Below are 16,114 nucleotides of genomic sequence, written 5' to 3' on the forward strand. Positions count from 1 at the left end.
AATCCCATCACAGCAGAGGACTGCGATGTCTCTGGGGGGGCCACACAGGGCCCGCTTTGTCCCCAGGATGTCCCATCCCCAGTCTGTCTCCAGATGCTGAGACAGCGCAGTCCTCTCCAAATATGGAGCGGCCTGTGAAATTGGAGCGCAGCGAGAGGGAAATACTGCTTAATTAGAACAAGATCCGGACCGGGATGATTCACTTCTCTGATCTTCTTAACTCATTATTCCCCCCGTTATGATTAAAGGATAAACCTGTTTGAGAAGCATCAGATGTATGCTGCCTCCTCCACCCCCCCCCCCCCCCCCTTATTGATGCATAATTGTTTATGGCATTTGCGCGAATGCACCCCAGGTGCCCCGATTTACTCCCAAGGCTCATTAGGGTGTAAGCTCCTTTGGTTCAGAGACTGATGTGACTGGCTCAGTGTTCTCTCTACAGCACTGCGGTATATGTCAGAGCTATATAAATGCATAATAATAATGTCACGTCAGCCTCTGTACCAGAGGAGCTTACACTCTAATGTCCCCCTCAGTGTCCTCTGTACAGCACTATGGTATATGTCAGAGCTATATACATGTATAATGGTGTTAGACTGTAGGGGAACAATTTAGTGTGAGCTCCTCTGGTACAGAGACTGATGTGACTGCTCAGTGATCTCTGTACAGCACCGCGGTATATGTCAGAGCTATATAAATGTCTAATAATAATAGTGGGGGGGGGCATTAGATTGTAAGCTCCTCTGGTGCAGAGACTGATGTGACTGTCTGAGTGTTCTCTGAGCTCTATCGGTCAGAACACGGACACTGTAGCCGAGGCGGAGGTGTGTTGGTGTTTTTGTGGGTGTGACGCTGTAGTCTGCGGGCCACATTCCTGGAACAAGGCGATCTGTGTCCCCGTCCTGCGTACTCTCTCTCTGTGTTTTTGCAGTGTAGGTCCCAATTAAATAAACTGCTGTGAGCCTGGCACCGAGCCACCCGGCGGGCACTGAGTGCGCTCCATACGGTGGGCATGGCGTCCGCCCACCTCACCAGCCGGGGAGCCCCCCGCGCTCCCCTACACGTGTGCGCACACACACACACACACAGGGTCCAGTGTGCCCGCCGGTATATTCAGCCATCATTACACAAACACAGAAACCTGAAACCGTGATTGGATAAGGACGGCAGCGCGGCGAATAAAAGAATGGCGTTCTGTCCTGCAGGGCTGGCTGCCCGGAGGACGCGCACAGAGGGTGTAAGCGCGGCGGGTGTTTTGATGTGTGCCTCCGCCGTTCTAAAATACGTCTCACCCCGAGAAGCAAAAGATTCAGCGGATGCCTGTGGTCGGTTTTCACCCACTTGCTGCTTATTGTGGCAAATCTAGTGGCGGGATCCCATTACCTCCGCCCCGCCCTGGCATGCAGTCTCACTCCTATTGCTGCATTCTTTGGGATATTTTTATTTAATACAGGTACTTTATATAATGCCATCAATTTACACAGCGCTTTACATATATATTGTACATTCACATCAGTCCCTCTGCTCAAGGAGCTTACAATCTAAGGTATGTCACTTGAAGGTGAAGGGTTCCTTGGACCAGAAGAAGAGGGGAGGACCCCCGAAAGCTCACTGCTGGCTGTAATGAACCTTTCCATAGACCTGTAGAGCACAGATGGAACAAAGTGTACACTGTGTATAAGATTGCTGTGTGAAGGCCGAGGAGGCCTGAAAGCAACATTGGAACAGATCAGAGTTCTAATTATAAATCTCATTTGAAATGTAAAAAAAAATAAAGTGTGTGTGTAATATATATAAAACACCACCACACACATTACCAAAAGTATTGGGACACCTGCCTTTACCCGCACATGGACTTTAATGGCACCCCAGTCTTAGTCCGTAGGGTTCAATATTGAGTTGGCTCCGCCCTTTGCAGCTATAACAGCTTCAACTCTTCTGGGAATGCCGTCCACAAGGTTTAGGAGGGTGTCTATGGGAATGTTTGACCGTTCTTCCAGAAGAGCATTTGTGAAGTCAGGCACTGATGTTGGACGAGAAGGCCTGGCTCACAGTCTCCGCTCTAATTCACCCCAAAGGTTTTCTATCAGGTTGAGGTCAGGACTCTGTGCAGGGCGGTCAAGTTCCTCCACCTTAAACTCTCTCATCCATGTCTTTATGGACCTTGCTTTGTGGACTGGTCTGAATCATTTGGTGGAGGGGGGATTATGGTGGGGGGTTGTTTTTTCAGGGGTTGGGCTTGGCCCCTTAGTTCCAGTGAAGGGAACTCTTAAGGCGTCAGCATAACAAAACATTTTGGACAATTTCATGCTCCCAACTTTGTGGGAATAGTTTGGGGACGGCCCCTTCCTGTTCCAACATGACTGCGCACTAGTGCACAAAGCGAGGTCCATAAAGACATGGCTGAGTGAGTTTGTGCAGGCCAATCAAGTTCCTCCACCTCAAACTCGCTCATCCATCCATGTCTTTATGGACCTTGCTTTGTGCACTGGTGCGCAGTCATGTTGGAACAGGAAGGGGCCGTCCCTAAACTGTTCCCACAAAGTTGGGAACATGAAATTGTCCAAAATGTCTTGGTATGCTGATACCTTAAGAGTTCCCTTCACTGGAACTAAGGGGCCAAACCCAACCCCTGAAAAATGACCCCCACACCATAATTCCCCCAAACTTTACACTTGACACAATGCAGACAGGCAAGTACCGTTCTCCTGGCAAAAGCCAAACCCAGACACCTCCATCAGATTGCCAGACAGAAGAGTGATTGGTCCCTCCAGAGAACTTGTCTCCACTACTCTAGAGTCCAGTGTCGGCGTGCTTTACACCACTGCATCTGATGCTTTGCATTGCACTTGGTGATGTAAGGCTTGGCTTGGATGGAGCTGCTCGGCCATGGAAACCAATTCCATGAAGCTCTCTAAACACTGTTGTGCCAATCTGAAGGCCACACGAAGTTTGGAGGTCTGTACCTACTGACTCTCTGCAGACAGTTGGCGACTTCTTCTTCTGTTGTGGGCTTCAGCATACGCTGACCCCACTCTGTCATTTTATGTGGCCTACCACTTCGAGGCGGAGTTGCCATTGCTTCCACTTTGTTATAATACCCTTAACAGTTGACCATGGAACATTTTAGTAAGGAAATTTCATGGACGGACTTATTGCGCAGGTGGCAGTTAGGGTTGCCACTTTTCCTTCAAGCCAAACCCGAACACTTTTTATCGGCCTTGGACACCTTTTTTGGGGGCCCCACGGAGAGCAGTGCCGCAGCAAACTGTGGGTGTGGCCAAATTGCTCTTGCTGACCTCTTCGCTCTGCCCTCCAGTGATGCTGAACCTGCCTCCAGATGGCCACCTGCAGCTCCTAGAGCAGTGATGACGAACCTTGGCACCCCAGATGTTTTGGAACTACATTTCCCATGAGGCTCAACTATACTGCAGCGTGCATGAGCCTCATGGAAAATGTAGTTCCAAAACATCTGGGGTGCCAAGGTTCGCCATAATTGTCCTAGAGGGTAACAGATTTGGGTGTGACTATCTTGGTTATTTGGGGAGCCACAGCCCGGTCTGAATAATGTGTCCGTGTTTCAGTCCGTTGGTAACCCGGACACATAATTCAAATCCCGGACTGTGCGGGTGAATCCTGGACAGGTGGCAACCCATCACGGTATCACGCTTGTATTCGCTGAGCTCCTGAAAAAAAACATGCAGCATGGTTACATTCTTCACATCAACACACTAGTATTTAATATAATATAATGTATTTTAATTAGCTTTCAACCAATTTATGTAATTTTATTTTCACTGATTTATTGAATGCTCAATATTCAATACTAGCTGTTATTGACTAGTGTTTAGTATTTACATTTATCGGTAAATTTTGTTTACACTGAATACAAAATAATAATAATAATATTATAATTTTGTACTGAGCATATGTTAATCAACTCTGATCAATGCACAATGGATGTTATAATAATGTTATAAAAAAACGCCAGTAGCTTTGCAGTGAGTCTTTCAACATGTTTTTTGTTTTTTGTTTTTTTGTTTTTTTTTTTTTTGTTTTTTCCCATCGGATCAAAAATGTTAAATGCTTGTGAGCCACGTTTTTGAGTGTTTATCAGCTTTTTTTGATGTTGGAAAATTTTTACAGATGAAAAGCTCCTCTCAGAGCCCACTAGTGTTTTGTGTTTGTTTGTGTTTTTTTTTTTTTTTTTTTTTTTGTTTTTTTGTTTTTTCAGCCAAAAACAGTTAACAACCTAGGTGTGCAGCCATGGACACACAGGATAACATGCTGGAGAGTTTATTGACTGTAGAAAAAAAAACCTCTGAAGCCAAAAAACATCTGCTGTAAAAATGTTCAGTGTGCATGAGGCCTTAATGTAACCCAATATACAGTAAAAGCACAACAGGAGTTCCAACCCTCCCTACTCCTAACCAAAACTAAAATGTATATAAAGTTTTGGCTGGACATGCCCTTTAATACTTGGTTTCGATATTTGTGACAATGTATCTCATACACTGACTCTTCGGCGCCCTTTTTGGCTTTCTGCTTCCCAAACCAGATGAAAGGTTTGTGGTTGGGGAGATATTTGGAGTCAGGAAGTGACACTCCTTTGTTGGGTGTTGTCTGGGCGGAGCGCCCTCCTGTGTCTGGTATTTACGATGCTCCCAGCAAGGGGGCGCTCTGACATTAGAGGAGTTTCACTGAAACCTTCTCATTGTATCCCAGGTGAGACCCTGTGATGTGCAAATTGGGGTCATCACATGGTAATGTGCCCAGGAGGGGAAGGGGGGAGGTCTGCATGGAGGGTGTCAGGGTCACCTCTACAGGTTAGGTGAGGATTCTCTGATATACAATGAAGATGGACAACATTCTATTCTTCACACTAGTAGAATGGCAGACGCCTATTGATCAGCTTGTTGGAAAATTGATTCTCCACAACTATAAATGTTGTTAGAAATGATCGATTTAGAATACAAATACTGACCATACCAGTAACAATCTGTACAATGTCCTTTTTAAGCTCACATACTACAATCCAGTCTCCTTAACTCCATTGATTTTGTACAATCTGATTGTATAACATTTGTAGCCAGTCTGAAAGTGTAGAACGTATAGCTGTGTAATGGAGGTGCAAACATGTAGGATGACGTGAGGCTTCGGTCAGTTTTTTCCCTCTGGCAGTGCTCAGCCGGTGGGCATCATCCAGAATTGTAGAGAATGGAGTCATCACACTTCAGTGTCTGCCAAACTCTGCACTATTGTTTGAGTGGAGTGTCCCTTTAAAGTATACCACCATAGAGCAAAACGTTTTGCTATCTGATCGTGTTGCAGTGACTCCTCCTCCTGTGCCCAATGTGATCTCATTCATGGGGCATCATAAAATGGCAAAGAAATCCCTGGATCAAATTCTCAATCTTCTCCTCTTCTTCCCACAGGTGGTGACCAGTGAGGTGTGCAAGAGCGGAATGTTCACCGAGGCGGACGTGTGCTGCACTGAGTGCCCGCTGGGCTCCGGGGTGTTTGTGCCATGTGGAGCTTCCGATGCCGACTGTGATCAATGCAACAGTAAGTGAGCCACCGACACAAACTACTGCAGGGAATCCTCCCCATTGTGGGAGGGGCAAAGACACAAACTACTGCAGGGAATCTCCCCATTGTGGGAGGGGCAGAGACACAAACTACTGCAGGAAATCTCACCATTGTGGGAGGGGCAGAGACACAAACTACTGCAGGGAAATCTCACCATTGTGGGAGGGGCAGAGACACAAACTACTGCAGGAAATCTCATCATTGTGGGAAGGGCAGAGACACAAACTACTGCAGGAAATCTCACCATTGTGGGAGGGGCAGAGACACAAACTACTGCAGGAAATCTCACCATTGTGGGAAGGGCAGAGACACAAACTACTGCAGGAAATCTCACCATTGTGGGAGGGGCAGAGACACAAACTACTACATAAAATACAATGGGTGTGCCTGGGCACACCCTAATCACTATGTGCATTGCCGATTCCCCCTACTCCTCTCCTCTACCCCTGGCTTCTGAGGGGAATGTTTCAGGATGGAGAGTGGGGGAAGGGGCTAGTAAATATGTAATTTACCTGCCCCATCCTTTTCTAAATGAAGTGAACACACTCACTGTGTCCATTCACAACCGGAGCATAGTAAACTGTATTTACTATTCTTCAGTTTGTGAATGAATAGGAAGCCACTCAGCACAGAGCACTTTCTATTCATTTACTGCCCCGTGCAGCTGAGGCTGCAGAGAAAGGCATGTGTGTTTGGGGTGCACACCCTAATGTAATAAGCTGTGCACACCTATGGGGTGGGTAAATTTTCTATTACTACTTATTTTGCAAAGGTATTCTCTCATTTTACGTTCTCATGTACTTCCCCCCAGATTCCACCTTACTGAAGATGAACTGGTCCACAGAGCTCTGCCAGCCGCGTTGCCCCATTGGCCAATACCTGCACTATGAAGATGACGGCAGCAGCCAATGCCTTGCCTGTCGGGTGTGCGGGAAAGGTTTTGGTGTAAAGAGGAACTGCTCCGGTGCAGAGAACACAGAGTGCCAGCAGTGCCCCAAAGGCTTCTACTCTGAGGTGAAGAGCAGCGTATCGCCATGTTTTCTGTGCCGGACAGAGTGCCAAGAGAACGAGGTGCAGATTGGCGACTGTATGGCACATCACGACATTCTGTGTATGGGTAGGTGTCACCTGATCAACGGGGAAGGGCAGGCTACTCCCTATAAGAATTGCAGGGGTAGCTCAAACTATACTGCAGGGAAAGCTCACCATTGTGGGAGGGGCAGAGACACAAACTACTGCAGGAAATCTCCCCATTGTGGGAGGGGCAGAGACACAAACTACTGCAGGAAATCTCACCATTGTGGGAGGGGCAGAGTCACAAACTACTGCAGGAAATCTCACCATTATGAGCAGATGAGATCCAGGGCCACCATAGTGGTGGTGGGGGAGGGGGGGTCGGCAGCCAGCCCATACACATGTATGGGCTGTCCCAATGGTTGCCCGGGCCACTATCGATGAGATTGAGTTGTTGCTGCTGTAGTAACTAGCAATTGCTAAAGTGGGGCAGCCGAGGAATGAGCCTGTGCAGCTCACTTAGTTCTGGCTGCTGAGGGAAGGTGGAGTGATATCATCTGCACTCCGCCTCTACCTGCAGACCGGATGCTGGCTTGGGTGCCGCGCCATTCGCAGCTCAGCCGTGTGGAAGAACTCCACTGTGTAGCCTGCAGGACTGCTCAGTGCTCATTGTGGACTGGTCTGGAGTAGGGATGAGCTTCGTGTTCGAGTCGAACCCATGTTCCACTCGAACATCGGCTGTTCGATCGTTCGCCGAATTGCGAACGTTATGGGCCGTTCGCGCTAAATTCGTGTGGCGCGTCACGGCCCATAATTCACTGCGGCATCGCAGTGCATTGCTGGCTGATGATTGGCCAAGCATGCACTATGACCCGCATGCTTGGCCAATCACAGCGCCGTCAGTAGAGAGAGCTGTAATTGGCCAAAGCCAGGGTGGCTTTGGCCAATTATGGCTCAGGGGATTTAGTACACACCCCACACTATATAAGGCCGCCTGCACGGCAGCCCTGTGTAGTGTGTTCCGGTGTGCTGAGAGATAGAGAGAGAGAGAGAGACAGTGTCATTTGATTTGAGTTAGATAGATTAGGCAGAACAGTCAGTCAGTTAGCTGCACTTACAGTGTATTGTGTATATATATGCATCCCAGGTGTTGCATATATATATATACACTGTATTCAGTTTAGCTAGATCCGTTCCTGTTATCTTCTATCTAGACTATTTACATTTAATGCAGTGCGTCCTGCTCACAGTGTTCAGCTAGATCCGTTCCTGCTATTTACATTTAGTGCAGTGCGTCCTGCTCACAGTGTTCAGCTAGATCCGTTCCTGTTATCTTCTAGACTATTTACATTTAGTGCAGTGCGTCCTGCTCACAGTGTTCAGCTAGATCCGTTCCTGCAATTTACATTTAGTGCAGTGCGTCCTGCTCACAGTGTTCAGCTAGATCCGTTCCTGCTATTTACATTTAGTGCAGTGCGTCCTGCTCACAGTGTTCAGCTAGATCCGTTCCTGCTATTTACATTTAGTGCAGTGCGTCCTGCTCACAGTGTTCAGCTAGATCCGTTCCTGCTATTTACATTTAGTGCAGTGCGTCCTGCTCACAGTGTTCAGCTAGATCCGTTCCTGCTATTTACATTTAGTGCAGTGCGTCCTGCTCACAGTGTTCAGCTAGATCCGTTCCTGCTATTTACATTTAGTGCAGTGCGTCCTGCTCACAGTGTTCAGCTAGATCCGTTCCTGTTAAATTCCTACTGACCGGCAGGCTTGTCTGGTTACAGTATATAAAGCTACCTGAAGAAAATTACAGGTGTTCTATTTGATCCTATTAGTACCACGGTCAGGCAGCTAGACTATTTACATTTAGTACAGTGCGTCCTGCTCACAGTGTTCAGCTAGATCCGTTCCTGTTATCTTCCTACTGACAGGCAGGCTTGTCTGGTTACAGTATATAAAGCTACCTGAAGAAAATTACAGGTGTTCTATTTGATCCTATTAGTACCACGGTCAGGCAGCTAGACTATTTACATTTAGTACAGTGCGTCCTGCTCACAGTGTTCAGCTAGATCCGTTCCTGTTATCTTCCTACTGACAGGCAGGCTTGTCTGGTTACAGTATATAAAGCTACTTGAAGAAAATTACAGGTGTTCTATCCCAGCTTAGTGCAGCTACAGGCCATTAGTATGTCTGGAAGGCCAAGAAGGAGAGGCAGACAGTCACAAGCCAATAAGAGAGGGCAAGCAGGCTCTGTGTCTAGTGCTGGTCGTGGAGACGGTGCATCCTCATCAGCACGTGGCCATGGGACACGCTTGGCCTTTTTTTCGGCAGCTGGCCATGTTGAGCCGCAACATGCGGAAGACTTGGTCGAGTGGATGACCAAGCCGTCCTCATCCTCCTCATCCTCTCTCACCCATGCCCAGGGTGCTTTGTCTGGCAAAGCAGCGGCCTCTTCCCTCAGCTCAATGTCATCAGTGACTCCTTCCCTAGCTCCACCATGTCCTCATGAGGATTCCCTCGAACTGTTTGACCACAGTGTTGGGTACATGCTCCAGGAGGATGCCCAGCGTTTGGAAGGCTCTGATGACGATACTGAGCTCGATGAAGGCAGTAACATGAGCGCGGACAGAGGGGGTGCCCAAGAAGGACAGCAATCTGGCAGTCATGCTCCCCCTGCTGCAGCATACTGCCAGGTTTGCTCCAGTGATGAGGAGGGAGGGGATGATGAGGTCACTGACTCAACATGGGTGCCTGATAGGAGAGAGGAGGAGGAGGAGGAGGAGGAGGAGGAGGCGGCAGCACATCACCAACGAGGCAGGATGCCCTCCAGGGGCCAGCCTAAGGGCAGCACATTGACTGCATCACACCCCAAAGCTCCACATGTGCAGGGCGCTGCAGTCTCTGCGCGTTATTCAAAAAGTTCTTTGGCGTGGGCCTTTTTTGAGACGAGTGCATCAGATCGCACCGCTGCTATTTGCAACATATGTCTCAAGCGTATCTCGCGTGGCCAAAATATCTCCCGCTTGGGTACCACATGCTTGACCAGACATATGTTGACCTGCCATGCAGTTCGTTGGCAAGCGTATCTAAAAGACCCACACCAAAGAACAAAGAGGATCTCTCCTTGCTCCTCATCAGCTGAGATTTCCAACCCCACTAGACCTTCAGTCCTCTCTGAGACCTGCAGTGAGAGGAATGAAGGTGTAGAATTAGGTGTGTCACAGCCAAGTACTTGTGGGCAATCTGCTTTTGGTACACCGACGTCAGATTGTACCAGGCAAATTTCCCTGCCCCAGCTGCTGCACCGCCGAAAGAAGTTTGCTCCCAGCCATCCACATGCCCAGCGGTTGAATGCTAGCTTGGCAAAATTGCTAGCACTTCAACTGCTGCCTTTTCAGTTGGTAGACTCTGCCCCCTTCCGTGAGTTTGTGGAATGTGCGGTTCCTCAGTGGCAGGTACCCAAACGCCACTTTTTCTCACGGAAGGCGATTCCGGCTCTCTACCGGCATGTGGAAGGCAATGTCCATGCCTCGCTGGACAGGGCGGTAAGGTGCATATTACCGCTGACTCATGGTCCAGCAGGCATGGACAGGGACGTTACCTAAGTTTCACGGCGCATTGGGTGACTCTGCTGGCAGCTGGGAAGGATGCAGGACAAGGTGCAGTAGTGTTGGAGGTTGTTCCGCCACCACGCCTCCAAAATGCTGATTGTGACACACCTCTCTCCTCCACCCCCTCCTCTTCTTCTTCCTCCATGGCCTCTTCCTCGGAACCAGCGGTGCTCCGTAGGCGTTCAAGGGGCTACGCAAGTACGCAGGCCAAAAGATGCCATGCGGTGCTTGAGCTGGTGTGCTTGGGGGACAGGAGCCACACTGGGGCAGAGGTTCTGTCAGCTCTGCAGGGGCAGGTTCAGAGGTGGTTGACGCCACGCCAACTTAAGGCAGGAATGGTGGTTTGCGACAATGGCACCAACCTCCTCTCTGCCCTCCGACAGGGACAAATGACCCATGTGCCCTGTTTGGCTCACGTCCTTAACTTGGTGGTGCAGCGGTTCTTGGGCAGGTACCCGGGCTTACAGGATGTCCTGAGGCAGGCCAGGAAAGTCTGTGTGCATTTCCGCCGGTCATATAATGCCAGTGCTCGGCTGACGGACCTCCAAAAGGAGTTTAACCTGCCCAAGAACCGCCTAATCTGTGACATGCCCACCAGGTGGAACTCAACGTTGGCCATGCTGCAGCGGCTGCACACGCAGCAGAGGGCCATCAATGAGTACCTGTGCGACTATGGCACCAGGACAGGGTCAGGGGAGCTTGGTTTTTTTTCCCCACGCCAGTGGGCCATGATCAGGGATGCATGCACTGTCCTGTCACCATTCGAGGAGGCCACGAGGATGGTGAGCAGTGACAGTGCATGCATCAGTGACACTGTCCCCCTTGTCCACCTGTTGGAGCACACGCTGCGTGGAATAATGGACAGGGCACTTGAGGCAGAACAGAGGCAGGAAGAGGAGGACTTCCTTAGCTCTCAAGGCCCCCTTTATCCAGACAGTGTTCCTGCGTGCCCGCCGATCACACAGGAAGAGGACGAGGAGGAAGAGGAGGAGGAAGATTGTGTCAGTATGGAGGTGGAGCCTGGCACTCAGCATCAGCAGCAGTCTTTAAGGGATCAGTCCCAAGAAACACATGGACTTGTACGTGGCTGGGAGGAGGTGGCTGCGGACCATGTCGTTCTTAGTGACCCAGAGGACTCCGGACCGAATGCCTCAGCAAACCTACGCTGCATGGCCTCCCTGATCCTGCAAAGCCTGCGTAAGGATCCTCGTATTCGTGGTATCAAGGAGAAGGACCAATACTGGCTGGCAACCCTCCTTGATCCACGTTACAAGGGTAAGGTTGCGGACCTTATCTTGCCATCGCAGAGGGAGCAGAGGATGAAACATCTTCGGGAGGCCTTGCAGAAAGGTCTGTGCAACGCGTTCCCAGAGACTGGGAGGTTACAAACTCCTGTTTCTGGACAACGTGTTGCTGAGGCTTCGGTCAGTCAAAGAAGGAGCGGTGGAGAAGGTGGCCGTCTGACCGATGCGTTCAGACAATTTTTTGGTCCGCAGCCCCAAGGTATGATCGGTTCCAGCAACCATCGCCAGCGTCTGTTTTACATGGTGCAGGAATACCTAGGGGCAAGATCAGACTTGGACACCTTTCCCACCGAAAATCCTCTGGGTTACTGGGTCTTGAGGATGGATCACTGGCCAGAGCTTGCACAGTATGCAATTGAGCTACTGGCCTGTCCTGCATCCAGCGTTCTTTCGGAACGCACATTCAGTGCTGCTGGAGGCGTGGTAACCGATCACAGGGTGCGTCTGTCCACCGACTCGGTCGATCGGCTGACCTTCATAAAAATGAATGAGTCTTGGATCACCACCAGCTACCAAGCACCTGATGCTGATGTAACCGAATAATTTTTTTTGAAATCTCAGATCCCTTCAAAGACTGCCTATGCTGATGCTGAGTGACTATCCCTGAGTAATTATCCTCTTCCTCCTCAATCATCACGCTGATAGCTTGTAAGAACATTTTTGGTTCTGGGCGCCACCACCAGTGCCTAAGGCACAATTTTTCAGCCCCTGTTTAACAGGGGCGTGTAATTACAATTTTTGATGTAATACTTTGCAGCAGGGCTCGTTCCTGCATTCCAACTAGAGTGTCTGTGAGGGGTTGCAGTGTTGTGGCACCAGCACCAGTGCCTAGGGCCCAATTTTTCTGCCCCTGTCTAACAGGGGCGTGTAATTACAATTTTTGAAGCAATAATTTGCAGCAGGGCTCGTTCCTGCGTTCCAACTAGAGTGTCTGTGAGGGGTTGCAGTGTTGTGGCACCAGCACCAGTGCCTAAGGCCTAATTTTTCAGCTCCTGTTCAACAGGGGCATGTAATTACAATTCTTGATCTAATATTTCACAGCAGGGCCCTGTGAGGGCTTACAGTGTTGTGGCCACAGCAACACCTAAGGCCCAAATTTCTGCTGAGTATATAGGGCAGGACCCTACTTTCAAACATCTAACTTACAAACGACTCCTACTTGCAAACGGAAGGAGACAACAGGAAGTGAGATGAAATCTACCCCTAGGAAGGGAAATTCTCTCCTGTAAGAGTTAATATGGGAAAACAATTTCTCCTTTCCACTGATGCTTTCCAATCCTTGTTCCACAAAAAAACCCAAATTTTCAAAAAACATTTTTCATTGGGACAAAAAAGTGAGGTGAAATCTTCTGAAGAGGAGGAAAGACAGCAAAACAAATGTCACAGGGGTGATAACCCTTCCCTATGTTTTCCAAAAAGCTTAGAAAAGATTTTTTGGCTGGAGCTAAACACGTTAAAAATGTTCAAAATTACAAACAGATTCTACTTAACAACAAACCTACAGTCCCTGTCTTGTTTACACCGCCTGTATACTGCTGTTCAGAGTATATAGGGCCTGGTGGCCCCACACCTTTCCTTATTTTAATTTGGGTGCGAGGTTCCCCTTAATATCCATACAAGACCCAAAGGGCCTGGTAATGGACTGGGGGGTACCCATGCCGTTTGTCTCACTGATTTTCATCCATATTGCCAGGACCCGACATGACATTAAACCCGCAAGCAGTTTTAAATGAGATTTTTTCCTTTAAAAATGACATTTGGTGCAGGGACTGTTCTAAACATGGGAAACACGCGTCACTTTACAGGCATACTATAGACACCCCCCCAGGTACGATATTTAAAGGAATATTTCACTTTTTTTTTTTTACTTTAAGCATCATTAAAATCACTGCTCCCGAAAAAACGGCCGTTTTTAAAAGTTTTTTTTGCATTGATACATGTCCCCTGGGGTAGGACCCGGGTCCCCAAACCCTTTTTAGGACAATACCATGCAAATTAGCCTTTAAAATGAGCACTTTTGATTTCGAACGTTCGAGTCCCATAGACGTCAATGGGGTTCTAACGTTCGTGCGAACTTTCGGTCCGTTCGCGGGTTCTGGTGCGAACCGAACCGGGGGGTGTTCGGCTCATCCCTAGTCTGGAGACAAGTTGTTGGAAATCACAATGGTAAAATGACAATGTTGCTGGATCTGGGTCTGTGCTGTATCTTTTTGTTGGATTTGGCTATTTGTGACTGTCTCTTTGCTGCATGGGTTGGGATGTCTCTTTGCTGCATGGGTTGGGATGTCTCTTTGCTGCATGGGTTGGGACGTCTCTTTGCTGCATGGGTTGGGACGTCTCTTTGCTGGATTGGATTCATTTTCATATGTTTAGATTTTATAAAAGTAGGTGCACTGAAGGACTCGTGGGATGGCCAGTGCGTGGATTTAGTGGGTGGGCCCTGGGGAATGTTGGTTGGGCCCCGGGGGGGGGGGCCCCAGGCCTAAAGCTGTGTTAAGGGCCACAAAATTTGTGATGGCTGCCCTGATGAGTTCATCAAGATGAATTATAGTATTTTTATTCAAGTATAATAAAACAGAATGTCTATAAATAAACCTACAGAAGTCCCAACCATCGAACTAGAGAAGAAAAAATGGTTATAAATGCAGATATATTCAATATTATGTGCAGAATGTAATCTCACGTCTAGTAAATATGGGGGGGGGAGGGATTAGGAGCCATGACCCCGGTGTCACACGTGTACCCTCTGCAGCGCCTGTACTGGTGTCGTGGGCTCAGAGTCCTGCAGCTGCAGCAACAGGTGAATGCAGCTGTTGTGTGTTCTCCAAGGGATGGGAATTGTGATTTTTGCAGGGTCGGCTGTGAATGGACCAGCGGGGGATGCTCTCCCAGGGCTCAGCACCGGCTATGATATTATTAAAGTGCTTTGAACTGAGTGGTGTTGGCAGCAGCACATCCCAAGCTGAGAGCTTCCATAATGGAGATTTTCCAGACGTTGGCCAGCCCAGTGTCTGTGCTCAGTGGGCAGTTTGGCCCCGGGCCTCTCCCTCCCGATTGTCTCATTAATCCCTTCCTTATAGCTCTGACAGAGCCCATTGTCCCCCTTTTTTTCTTCCATCAGAGGAGAATATCTCCATTCCACCCGCATCTGATGTGTCTCCATCACCTCTCCGGGGAAATCTCACTGCCCACCGAGAAACCTCTGCCCATCTGTGCCCACCTCCACCCTCAACTGTCCTGGTGGACCAAGACCAGACCTGTTCTCTGTACAGCACTGCGGTATATGTCAGAGCTATATAAATGTATAATAGTGTGTGACTGTAGGGGGACATTGGAGTGTAAGCTCCTTTGGTACAGAGACTGATGTGACTGGCTTGGTGTTCTCTATACATTTTAAATAGCTCTGATATATACCACAGTGTTGTACAATAATAATGGTGTGTGACGGGGGGACATTAGAGTGTAAGCTCTTTTGGTACAAAGACTGATGTGGCTGGCTCAGTGCTCTCTGTACAGCACTGCGGTATATGTCAGAGCTATATAAATGTATAGAGAACACTAAGCCAGTCACATCAGTCTCGGTACCAAAAGAGCTTACACTCTAATGTCCCCCCGTCACAGTCACACACTATTTTTAACATTTATTATACATTTTATATAGCTCTGACATATACCGCAGTGCTGTACAGAGAACACTAAGCCAGTCACATCAGTCTCTGTACCAAAAGAGCTTACACTCCAATGTCCCCCTACAGTCACACACTATTATTTTTCATTTTATTATACATTTATATAGCTCTGACATATACCACAGCGCTGTACAGAGAACACTGAGCCAGTCACATCAGACTCTGCACCAGAGGAGCTTACACTCTAATAATTGTGTGCGACTGGGGGGGGGGGGGGGGTTCATTAGAGTGTAAGCTCCTCTGGTACAGAGATTGATGTGACTGGCTCAGTGTTCTCTGTACAGCGCTGTGGTATATGTCAGAGCTATATAATGATAGTAGTGTGCGACTGTGGGGAGACATTGGAGTGTAAGCTCCTTTGGTACAGAGACTGATGTGATTGGCTTGGTGTTCTCTATACATTTATATAGCTCTGACATATACCACAGTGCTGTACAGAGAGCACTGAGCCAGTCACATCAGTCTCTGTACCAGAAGAGCTTACACTCTAATGACACACACACACACACTATTATTGTACAGCACTGCGGTATATGTCAGAGCTATATAAATGTATAATAGTGTGTGACTGTAGGGGGGGTATTGGAGTGTAAGCTCCTCTGGTACACACGCTATTAATATTGTACATTTTATATAGCTCTGACATATACTGCAGTGCTGTATAGTGTGTGTGTGTGTGACTGTGGGGGACATTAGAGTGTAAGCTCCTCTGGTGCAGAGACTGATTTGACTGGTTCAGTGTTCTCTGTACAGCGTTGTGGTATATGGCAGAGCTATATAAATGTATAATTATTATAAGTGACTGTGGGGGGCATTAGAGTGTAAGCTCCTCTGGTACACACACTATATTAATATTGTACATTTTATATAGCTCTGACATATACCGCAGTGCTGTACAATAATAGTGTGTGTG

The 16,114-nt window shown here is 48.3% G+C and overlaps 1 protein-coding gene across 2 annotated transcripts in view; it reads left to right on the forward strand.

Annotated features, from left to right (window-relative positions):
• The window catches only part of LOC141145630 (tumor necrosis factor receptor superfamily member 16-like), a 47,039-nt gene that overhangs the window by 20,727 nt on the left and 10,198 nt on the right, over window positions 1-16,114 (forward strand). For both annotated transcript variants that reach the window (XM_073632464.1, XM_073632465.1), the window contains exons 2-3: window positions 5,436-5,565; window positions 6,401-6,706. In XM_073632464.1, the coding sequence (XP_073488565.1) occupies window positions 5,436-5,565; window positions 6,401-6,706 (436 nt within the window). The remainder of the gene's footprint in view (window positions 1-5,435; window positions 5,566-6,400; window positions 6,707-16,114) is intronic.

Source organism: Aquarana catesbeiana, linkage group LG05, assembly GCF_042186555.1.
Source record: "Aquarana catesbeiana isolate 2022-GZ linkage group LG05, ASM4218655v1, whole genome shotgun sequence".
Taxonomy (NCBI): Eukaryota; Metazoa; Chordata; class Amphibia; order Anura; family Ranidae; genus Aquarana; species Aquarana catesbeiana.